Below are 12,122 nucleotides of genomic sequence, written 5' to 3' on the forward strand. Positions count from 1 at the left end.
ATGCAGGGAGATATCTGACCGTCTAATGGGGCACTTACCTTGAGGTGGCTCAAGATGCAGGGAGATATCTGACCTTCTAATGGGGCACTTACCTTGAGGTGGCTCAAGATGCAGGGGGATATCTGACCGTCTAATGGGGCACTTACCTTGAGGTGGCTCAAGATGCAGGGAGATATCTGACCTTCTAATGGGGCACTTACCTTGAGGTGGCTCAAGATGCAGGGAGATATCTGACCGTCTAATGGGGCACTTACCTTGAGGTGGCTCAAGATGCAGCGAGATATCTGACCGTCTAATGGGGCACTTACCTTGAGGTGGCTCAAGATGCAGGGAGATATCTGACCTTCTAATGGGGCACTTACCTTGAGGTGGCTTAAGATGCAGGGAGATATCTGACCGTCTAATGGGGCACTTACCTTGAGGTGGCTCAAGATGCAGGGAGATATCTGACCTTCTAATGGGGCACTTACCTTGAGGTGGCTCAAGATGCAGGGAGATATCTGACCGTCTAATGGGGCACTTACCTTGAGGTGGCTCAAGATGCAGGGAGATATCTGACCTTCTAATGGGGCACTTACCTTGAGGTGGCTCAAGATGCAGGGAGATATCTGACCGTCTAATGGGGCACTTACCTTGAGGTGGCTCAAGATGCAGCGAGATATCTGACCGTCTAATGGGGCACTTACCTTGAGGTGGCTGAGGATGCTGGATTCTTGGCCCAATCCAGTGAGAAAATGAGAAAGAGTTCTGCCCGAGTCCAGCAGCAGCTTCTCTGAGACATAAAGCGAGACCTGGAGGAAAAAGACCACAAAACAGAACCTATTATGTGTCCGGAATGAAAGAGAGAGCACACAGAACCAAGAGACCGCTGGAGCAACGAAGGACAAGAGACGCCAGAGACGGCGCAGGTGACGAGATGACAGAGACACGGTAAGGCGTAGAGACCTGCTTTCGGAGTAGTCGCTGCTCTGCTGACGCAGGGACATCACATAGAGCAGCCAAGGCCCAAGTAAAGAGATAAGATGAGCGGCCGGCGCTGTCCTCTGGGGAGAGAAGATTAAAGAGATTAAAGGATGGGGCAGATCCTGGCGAACGGGGACAGAAGAGGCCACCACAGCAGTAATCTCATTATTATTAGAAGGAGGGGTCAGTAGTCATCTCATTATTATTAGAAGGAGGGGTCAGCAGTCATCTCATTATCATTAGAGGGTGGGTGTCAGCAGTCATCTAATTATCAGTAAGACAGGAACCCAACAGGCAGGGCTCAGGTCTGAAAGCAGCTACCCCTGGAGACTACTGCCAGCTGTCCTTTCTTTGGCACCGTCTATGCAGACAGGACAGTTTGTTTCCAATATGGCGGAGAGCAGCTAAGTACGAGTCTTCCAGGGCAACACTTAGCTCTGATTGGGCGGCAGCCGTTGCGCCCTGATACAATGGTAACGCCAGTCACTTCTGCCCTTAGAGACCATACTCCTGTCCAGCAGGGTCCGGGCACCATTAGGACAGGCCCTGATACCAGACAGGTCCAGTAGCATTCAGGGCCCGTGATTTCCAGCCACCAGGAAGAGGCTCACCTGCGGGCTGGCATCTCGCCATCATCTTGTCCAGGACGCGGGGGTGCAGGGACACGAGGCCCTGGCAGAGCGGAGCACAGTTTTCTGGGCGACCACTGCTGGTGCCATCACTCAGGGTCACCAAACACTGCAAAAGAAAGGTCCAGATTCTTCTAATAGTAGTAATCTTTATTTTTATAGCGCCAAAATATTCCGCAGCGCCTGACAATTCAGGGGTTCATGTACAGACAGTCCTAAATAACATAGCAACAGACAAGTCGATTATTACAACAAGAGGAATGAGGGCCCTGCTCGCAAGAGCTTACAATCTATGAGGGGATAGGGGTGACACAAAAGGTAGAAGTGCTTGTTATGTACGATAGTCCAGCCATCTTGGGAGAATAGGGGAGCAGATATAAAGCCACATGAGCCGGTCAGCGGCCAATATACTAAGTGCTTCTGGGTGCAGTGGAGGCGCAGCTTCAGGGAATGATAAATAGGCCATGGGAGGTTAGATCAAGGGAGGCGAGAGGCCACCCTGAAAAGATGTGTTTTTAGCAAACGCTTAAAACTCTGCATGTTGTGATTGAGCCCGATTTCTTGGGGTAGGGCATTCCAGCTCGGGAGAAATCTTGGAGCCGGGAGTGAGAGGTTCGGATTTTTGTGGAAGTCAGTCGTAAGTCATTGGCTGAAAGGAAAGCACAGGGAGGATGGTAGATGAAGATGAGGAGGAGATGTAGGGGATGCAGCACTGTGGAGAGCACAGGTAGGGTGGTAGATGAAGATGTAGGGGGTGCAGCACTGTGGAGAGCACGGGGAGGGTGGTAGACAGAGATGAGGAGGAGATGTAGGAGGTGCAGCACTGTGGAGAGCACAGGTAGGATGGTAGACAGAGATGAGGAGGAGATGTAGGAGGTGCAGCACTGTGGAGAGTACAGGTAGGATGGTAGACAGAGATGAGGAGGAGATGTAGGGGGTGCAGCACTGTGGAGAGCACAGGTAGGGTGGTAGATGAAGATGTAGGGGGTGCAGCACTGTGGAGAGCACGGGGAGGGTGGTAGACAGAGATGAGGAGGAGATGTAGGAGGTGCAGCACTGTGGAGAGTACAGGTAGGATGGTAGACAGATGAGGGAAGAGATGTAGGGTGGTGCAGCACTGTGGAGAGTACAGGTAGGGTGGTAGATGAAGATGTAGGTGGTGCAGCACTGTGGAGAGTACAGGTAGGATGGTAGACAGAGATGAGGAGGAGATGTAGGAGATGCAGCACTGTGGAGAGTACAGGTAGGATGGTAGACAGAGATGAGGAGGAGATGTAGGAGGTGCAGCACTGTGGAGAGTACGGGGAGGGAGGTAGACAGAGATGAGGAGAAGATGTAGGGGGTGCAGCACTGTGGAGAGTACAGGTAGGATGGTAGACAGAGATGAGGAGGAGATGTAGGAGATGCAGCACTGTGGAGAGTACAGGTAGGATGGTAGACAGAGATGAGGAGGAGATGTAGGAGGTGCAGCACTGTGGAGAGTACGGGGAGGGAGGTAGACAGAGATGAGGAGGAGATGTAGGAGGTGCAGCACTGTGGAGAGTACAGGTAGGATGGTAGACAGAGATGAGGAGGAGATGTAGGAGGTGCAGCACTGTGGAGAGCACGGGGAGGGTGGTAGACAGAGATGAGGAGGAGATGTAGGAGGTGCAGCACTGTGGAGGGCACGGGTAGGGTGGTAGACAGATGAAGGAAGAGATGTAGGGTGGTGCAGCACTGTGGAGGGCACAGGTAGGGTGGTAGACAGATGAGGAGGAGATGTAGGAGGTGCAGCACTGTGGAGAGTACAGGTAGGATGGTAGACAGAGATGAGGAGGAGATGTAGGGGGTGCAGCACTGTGGAGAGTACAGGTAGGATGGTAGACAGAGATAAGGAGGAGATGTAGGAGGTGCAGCACTGTGGAGGGCAAGGGGAGGGTGGTAGACAGAGATGAGGAGGAGATGTAGGGGGTGCAGCACTGTGGAGAGCACGGGGAGGATGGTAGACAGAGATGAGGAGGAGATGTAGGAGGTGTAGCACTGTGGAGAGCACAGGTAAGATGGTAGACAGAGATGAGGAGGAGATGTAGGAGGTGCAGCATTGTGGAGAGTACAGGTAGGATGGTAGACAGAGATGAGGAGGAGATGTAGGGGGTGCAGCACTGTGGAGAGTACAGGTAGGATGGTAGACAGAGATGAGGAGGAGATGTAGGGGGTGCAGCACTGTGGAGAGTACAGGTAGGATGGTAGACAGAGATAAGGAGGAGATGTAGGGGGTGCAGCACTGTGGAGAGTACGGGTAGGATGGTAGACAGAGATGAGGAGGAGATGTAGGGGGTGCAGCACTGTGGAGAGCACAGGTAGGATGGTAGACAGAGATGAGGAGGAGATGTAGGGGGTGCAGCACTGTGGAGAGTACAGGTAGGATGGTAGACAGAGATAAGGAGGAGATGTAGGGAGTGCAGCACTGTGGAGAGTACAGGTAGGATGGTAGACAGAGATGAGGAGGAGATGTAGGGGGTGCAGCACTGTGGAGAGTACAGGTAGGATGGTAGACTGAGATGAGGAGGAGATGTAGGAGTGCAGCACTGTGGAGAGTACAGGTAGGATGGTAGACAGAGATGAGGAGGAGATGTAGGGGGTGTAGCACTGTGGAGAGTACAGGTAGGATGGTAGACAGTGATGAGGAGGAGATGTAGGGGGTGCAGCACTGTGGAGAGTACAGGTAGGATGGTAGACAGAGATGAGGAGGAGATGTAGAGGGTGCAGCACTGTGGAGAGTACAGGTAGGATGGTAGACAGAGATGAGGAGGAGATGTAGGAGGTGCAGCACTGTGGAGAGTACAGGTAGGATGGTAGACAGAGATGAGGAGGAGATGTAGGGGTGCAGCACTGTGGAGAGCACAGGTAGGATGGTAGACAGAGATGAGGAGGAGATGTAGGAGGTGCAGCACTGTGGAGAGTACAGATAGGATGGTAGACAGAGATGAGGAGGAGATGTAGGAGGTGCAGCACTGTGGAGAGCACAGGTAGGGTGGTAGGCAGATGAGGGAAGAGATGTAGGAGGTACAGCACTGTGGAGAGTACAGGTAGGATGGTAGACAGAGATGAGGAGGAGATGTAGGAGGTGCAGCACTGTGGAGAGTACAGGTAGGATGGTAGACAGAGATGAGGAGGAGATGTAGGTGGTGCAGCACTGTGGAGAGCACAGGTAGGGTGGTAGGCAGATGAGGGAAGAGATGTAGGGGGGTGCAGCACTGTGGAGAGCACAGGTAGGATGGTAGACAGAGATGAGGAGGAGATGTAGGGGGTGCAGCACTGTGGAGAGCACGGGTAGGGTGGTAGACGGAGATGTAGGAGGTGCAGCACTGTAGAGAGTACGGGGAGGGTGGTAGACAGAGATGAGGAGAAGATGTAGAGGTGCAGCACTGTGGAGAGTACAGGTAGGATGGTAGACAGAGATGAGGAGGAGATGTAGAGGTGCAGCACTGTGGAGAGTACAGGTAGGATGGTAGACAGAGATGAGGAGGAGATGTAGGGGGTGCAGCACTGTGGAGAGTACAGGTAGGATGGTAGACAGAGATGAGGAGGAGATGTAGGGGTGCAGCACTGTGGAGAGTACAGGTAGGATGGTAGACAGAGATGAGGAGGAGATGTAGGAGGTGCAGCACTGTGGAGAGCACAGGTAGGATGGTAGACAGAGATGAGGAGGAGATGTAGGTGGTGCAGCACTGTGGAGAGTACGGGGAGGGAGGTAGACAGAGATGAGGAGAAGATGTAGGGTGGTGCAGCACTGTGGAGGGCACGGGTAGGGTGGTAGACAGATGAAGGAAGAGATGTAGGGTGGTGCAGCACTGTGGAGGGCACGGGTAGGATGGTAGACGGAGATGTAGGAGGTGCAGCACTGTGGAGAGCACAGGTAGGATGGTAGACAGAGATGAGGAGGAGATGTAGGGGGTGCAGCACTGTGGTGAGTACAGGTAGGATGGTAGACAGAGATGAGGAGGAGATGTAGAGGTGCAGCACTGTGGTGAGTACAGGTAGGATGGTAGACAGAGATGAGGAGGAGATGTAGAGGTGCAGCACTGTGGAGAGCACAGGTAGGATGGTAGACGGAGATGTAGGAGGTGCAGCACTGTGGTGAGTACAGGTAGGATGGTAGACAGAGATGAGGAGGAGATGTAGGGGGTGCAGCACTGTGGAGAGCACGGGTAGGGTGGTAGACGGAGATGTAGGAGGTGCAGCACTGTAGAGAGTACGGGGAGGGTGGTAGACAGAGATGAGGAGAAGATGTAGGGTGGTGCAGCACTGTGGAGGGCACGGGTAGGGTGGTAGACGGAGATGTAGGAGGTGCAGCACTGTGGAGAGTACGGGGAGGGTGGTAGACAGAGATGAGGAGAAGATGTAGGGTGGTGCAGCACTGTGGAGGGCACAGGTAGGATGGTAGACGGAGATGTAGGAGGTGCAGCACTGTGGTGAGTACAGGTAGGATGGTAGACAGAGATGAGGAGGAGATGTAGGAGGTGCAGCACTGTGGTGAGTACAGGTAGGGTGGTAGACAGAGATGAGGAGGAGATGTAGGGGGTGCAGCACTGTGGAGAGCACGGGTAGGGTGGTAGACGGAGATGTAGGAGGTGCAGCACTGTGGAGAGTACGGGGAGGGTGGTAGACAGAGATGAGGAGAAGATGTAGGGTGGTGCAGCACTGTGGAGGGCACGGGTAGGGTGGTGGACAGATGAAGGAAGAGATGTAGGGTGGTGCAGCACTGTGGAGGGCACGGGTAGGGTGGTAGACAGAGATGAGGAGAAGATGTAGGGTGGTGCAGCACTGTGGAGGGCACGGGTAGGGTGGTAGACAGAGATGAGGAGAAGATGTAGGAGGTGCAGCACTGTGGAGAGTACGGGGAGGGTGGTAGACAGAGATGAGGAGGAGATGTAGGTGGTGCAGCACTGTGGAGAGTACGGGTAGGATGGTAGACAGAGATGAGGAGGAGATGTAGGAGGTGCAGCACTGTGGTGAGTACAGGTAAGATGGTAGACAGAGATGAGGAGGAGATGTAGGAGGTGCAGCACTGTGGAGGGCACGGGTAGGGTGGTAGACAGATGAGGGAAGAGATGTAGGAGGTACAGCACTGTGGAGAGTACAGGTAGGATGGTAGACAGAGATGAGGAGGAGATGTAGGAGGTGCAGCACTGTGGTGAGTACAGGTAGGATGGTAGACAGAGATGAGGAGGAGATGTAGGGGGTGCAGCACTGTGGAGAGCACGGGTAGGGTGGTAGACGGAGATGTAGGAGGTGCAGCACTGTAGAGAGTACGGGGAGGGTGGTAGACAGAGATGAGGAGAAGATGTAGGGTGGTGCAGCACTGTGGAGGGCACGGGTAGGGTGGTAGACAGAGATGTGGGAAGAGATGTAGGGTGGTGCAGCACTGTGGAGAGCACGGGTAGGGTGGTAGACGGAGATGTAGGAGGTGCAGCACTGTGGAGAGTACGGGGAGGGTGGTAGACAGATGAAGGAAGAGATGTAGGGTGGTGCAGCACTGTGGAGGGCACGGGTAGGGTGGTAGACAGATGAAGGAAGAGATGTAGGGTGGTGCAGCACTGTGGAGGGCACGGGTAGGGTGGTAGACAGAGATGTGGGAAGAGATGTAGGGTGGTGCAGCACTGTGGAGGGATTGGGTGAGGACGAGCAGTTTGAATTGGATTCTATAGTGTATGGGTAGCCAGTGCAATGACTGACACGGCGCGGAGGCATCAGAGTAGCGGTTGGACAGATAGGTGACCCTGGCTACGGCATTAAGAATAGATTGGAGAGGGGAAAGTCCGCTGAGAGGAAGGCCAATTAATAGTGAGTTGCAGTAATCAAGGCAACAAGGAAAGTTTTTGTTGTTTCCATAGAGAGAAAGGGGCAGATACTAGAGATGTTTTTGAAGTGCAGGCGACATGAGCGGGAGAGAGATTGAATATAGGGGGTGAAAGAAAGATCAGTGTCAAAAGTCACCCCGAGACAGCGGGCGTGCTGCCTAGGAGTGATGACTGTGTTGCACACCGAGAGGCAGGCATCAGGTTTAGGCTCCATTCACACGTCCGCAAAATGGGTCCGCATCCATTCCGCAATTTTGCGGAACGAGTGCGGACCCATTCATTCTCTATGGGGACGGAATGGATGCGGACAGCACACAGTGTGCTGTCTGCGTCCGCATTTGCGGAGCGCGGCCTCGATCTTTGGGTCCGCATCTCCGCAAAAAGATAGAGCATGTCCTATTCTTGTCCGCAGCTGCGGACAAGAATAGGCATTTCTATAGGGGTGCCGGGCGGGTGTGTTGCGGATCCGCAATTTGTAGGTCCGCAACACAGCACGGACGTGTGAATGCAGCCTTAGGCAGGTTAGTAGATGGAGAGAACACAAGAAGTTCAGTTTTTGAAAGATTTAGTTTCAGATAGAGAGGACATAATGTTAGAGATGGCAGAGAGACAGTCACTGGTGTTCTGTAATACAGCAGGTGTGATGTCTTCTCAATAATCATTATTGGTTTACAGCAAGGGTGCACAACCTGCGGACCCCAGAGCCAAGGTTTGTGGCCCCTGTCCTCCTGGACAGAAACACAGCTGATCATGCAGCACCGCACAATTGCAGGATTACAGCTCCTGGACGGGTCCCCGCCCCTGTACGCTCCATCGTGTGCGTCGACCACCGGCTTCCTCCCGACTACGGTATTTGCCTACTCTTCTAATAAGGACACTCCATCGTGTGCGTCGACCACTGGCTTCCTCCCGACTACGGTATTTGCCTACTCTTCTAATACGGACACTCCATAGTCTGCGTCGACCACTGGCTTCCTCCCGACTACGGTATATGCCTACTCTTCTAATAAGGACAGTTCATAGTCTGCGTCGACCACTGGCTTCCTCCCGACTATGGTATTTGCCTACTCTTCTAATACGGACACTCCATAGTCTGCGTCGACCACCGGCTTCCTCCCGACTACGGTATATGCCTACTCTTCTAATACTGACACTCCATAGTCTGCGTCGACCACCGGCTTCCTCCCGACTAGGGTATTTGCCTACTCTTCTAATACTGACACTCCATAGTCTGCGTCGACCACCGGCTTCCTCCCGACTACGGTATATGCCCACTCTTCTAATACGGACACTCCATAGTCTGCGTCGACCACCGGCTTCCTCCCGACTACGGTATTTGCCTACTCTTCTAATACGGACACTCCATAGTCTGCGTCGACCACCGGCTTCCTCCCGACTACGGTATATGCCCACTCTTCTAATACGGACACTCCATAGTCTGCGTCGACCACTGGCTTCCTCCCGACTACGGTATATGCCTACTCTTCTAATACTGACACTCCATAGTCTGCGTCGACCACTGGCTTCCTCCCGACTACTGTATATGCCTACTCTTCTAATAAGGACAGTTCATAGTCTGCGTCGACCACTGGGTTCCTCCCGACTACGGTATTTGCCTACTCTTCTAATACGGACACTCCATAGTCTGCGTCGACCACCGGCTTCCTCCCGACTACGGTATATGCCTACTCTTCTAATACTGACACTCCATAGTCTGCGTCGACCACCGGCTTCCTCCCGACTACGGTATTTGCCTACTCTTCTAATACTGACACTCCATAGTCTGCGTCGACCACCGGCTTCCTCCCGACTACGGTATATGCCCACTCTTCTAATACGGACACTCCATAGTCTGCGTCGACCACCGGCTTCCTCCCGACTACGGTATATGCCTACTCTTCTAATACTGACACTCCATAGTCTGCGTCGACCACCGGCTTCCTCCCGACTACGGTATATGCCCACTCTTCTAATACGGACACTCCATAGTCTGCGTCGACCACCGGCTTCCTCCCGACTACGGTATATGCCCACTCTTCTAATACGGACACTCCATAGTCTGCGTCGACCACTGGCTTCCTCCCGACTACGGTATATGCCCACTCTTCTAATACGGACACTCCATAGTCTGCGTCGACCACTGGCTTCCTCCCGACTACGGTATATGCCCACTCTTCTAATACGGACACTCCATAGTCTGCGTCGACCACTGGCTTCCTCCCGACTACGGTATATGCCCACTCTTCTAATACGGACACTCCATAGTCTGCGTCGACCACTGGCTTCCTCCCGACTACGGTATATGCCCACTCTTCTAATACGGACACTCCATAGTCTGCGTCGACCACTGGCTTCCTCCCGACTACGGTATATGCCTACTCTTCTAATACTGACACTCCATAGTCTGCGTCGACCACCGGCTTCCTCCAGACTACGGTATTTGCCTACTCTTCTAATACGGACACTCCATAGTCTGCGTCGACCACCGGCTTCCTCCCGACTACGGTATTTGCCTACTCTTCTAATACAGACACTCCATAGTCTGTGTCGACCACCGGCTTCCTCCAGACTACGGTATTTGCCTACTCTTCTAATACGGACACTCCATAGTTTGCGTCGACCACCGGCTTCCTCCCGACTACGGTATTTGCCTACTCTTCTAATACTGACACTCCATAGTCTGAATATTTTGGCGGTCAAGGAATAGGGGGCCGATTATTGCAAGAGGAGGGGGTGCTTGGGCAGATGGTTTAGAGGTCGGGCTGATGGCAAATTGGGGCGAGAAAGATGCACTTTGGTTTGGTCATTTAATAGGGGCCAGATTATTGCACGTGGGGGGGGGGGGCAAATATGGCACTGATTGGGGAAGATTGACGAGAGGTGTGGCTGATCGTAGGGGGGTGGAAGAGGCACTGATTGGGTGCTCAAGTCATGTGGGCAGATTATGGCAGGGGGGGGTTGAGGTTATGGTAATGGGGCGAGCAGATGGCAAGGGTAGGTCTGTTGGCATTTGGGCAGATTATGGTATGGGGCACTGGGAGGGGGCAGATGGTACCGGTGGAGGCAGATGGCAATGCAAGGCAGCAGATGGCAGAGGGTGGGCAGATGGCACTGAGGTGGGGAATCAAAAACAATGTCATGTGAATAATGCTTTTAATATTTTTTCTTTTTTAGCATCTACAATAAAATAAAATAAATTGTTTTTGGAAATTGAAAATATCTGAACGTAAATTATAAAAATAAAAAGTGATATCTATGTCAATTATGTTGTATAGCATGTTTAAATATACTTTTGCATTAGGTCTCGACAGATTTCTGAAACCTTGGAACACGATCCTCGGCCGCCAAGAAAGCGGCGTTGTATCCAGCAACCGGTAAGTACACGCAAGAATAGTTTTTTTATAATCCTCTAATAATCATTGGATTAATCATTATTTTTCGTTTTTCTAGTCTTCATTATCGACCAGCTCGGCCGCCACACCGGCACCATCACCTGCTGGGGCCCGCTAGTCACGGGCGTCTGCGTCACCGAGGGAAGGTGGAGATAGTACGGACCAGGACCGGCAGCAAGTAAGTATATTTCTATATATCCATTTTAAACTAATATTATGTTTTAACAATAGTTTTTTAAATGTTTTTTTTAGGAACCTTCTACTAGATCCACCAGGCAGGATCCCCCAGTCGCCTCCAGAGTCCTTGGAAGAGGCCATGGCGGTCGGGGACGTGTAAGTCTTGAATGCTTAGTTTTAATTTGAATTTTTCTTTTGGGGTTAGAGTTCCAGAGTCTCCACCGGGGAAGATATGGAGTTCGTTGTCCCTCGTACGAACTCCTTATCCAGCTGGTGGAGGCGCGTCCCGCTTTATGGGACCACACCGACCGCCCCCATGCAGACCATCACCTTACCAAGCGGCTATGGAGGCAGATCTGTGACTCGTTGTTCACTGGCTGGGGGGATCTAAATGCGGCGGAACAGAAAGAATGTGGTAAGTACAGCGATATGTATTTTTACCTCATGTATAATGTAAACTTAAACGGAGTCTGTCACCACATTTGAGCCTATTAGACAGATCCAATAGCGTTATATGTGCCACCCAGAAGTTTAAAACGGTACCTTTGTTGCATATACCGGAGTCTTGTTTCAGCCAAAAATGAACTTTGTAGGTTCTGTAAATGCGCCCTCTCAAGTGCCCAGGGCGGCGTCTCAATCTTCCGAGCCCAAGACCGGACCTCCCCAACGGCTCATAACCCCGCCCTGCCCGCCCGTTTACGCTCCTCCTCTCTCCTTTTCCACTGCGCCGCAGGAGAGAGGAGGAGCGTAAACGGGCGGGCAGAGGCACACGGAGGGCGGGGTTATGAGCCGTTGGGGAGGTCCGGTCTTGGGCTCGGAAGATTGAGACGCCGCCCTGGGCACTTGAGAGGGCGCATTTACAGAACCTACAAAGTTCATTTTTGGCTGAAACAAGACTCCGGTATATGCAACAAAGGTACCGTTTTAAACTTCTGGGTGGCACATATATACGCTATTGGATCTGTCTAATAGGCTCAAATGTGGTGACAGACTCCTTTTAAGTCCATGATAATATTGTAATCCCTGAGTGGATCCGGAGCAACCCTAACCCTCAAGGCCGACATATGTACAGTGCGGCCTTGAGGTTCTTAAAGGGAACCTGTCACCAGTTTTATGGT

General features: G+C 52.4%; 1 protein-coding gene across 6 annotated transcripts in view; it reads right to left on the reverse strand.

Moving 5' to 3' along the window:
- Positions 1-12,122, reverse strand: part of STK36 (serine/threonine kinase 36) — a 112,015-nt gene that overhangs the window by 41,899 nt on the left and 57,994 nt on the right. For all 6 annotated transcript variants that reach the window (XM_040440809.1, XM_040440807.1, XM_040440808.1 and 3 more), the window contains 3 exons: positions 1,575-1,701; positions 946-1,043; positions 687-791 (listed from right to left, as the gene is read on the reverse strand). In XM_040440809.1, coding sequence (XP_040296743.1) covers positions 687-791; positions 946-1,043; positions 1,575-1,701 — 330 coding nt within the window. The remainder of the gene's footprint in view (positions 1-686; positions 792-945; positions 1,044-1,574; positions 1,702-12,122) is intronic.

This window comes from Bufo bufo, chromosome 7 (assembly GCF_905171765.1).
Source record: "Bufo bufo chromosome 7, aBufBuf1.1, whole genome shotgun sequence".
NCBI classification, from domain to species: Eukaryota; Metazoa; Chordata; class Amphibia; order Anura; family Bufonidae; genus Bufo; species Bufo bufo.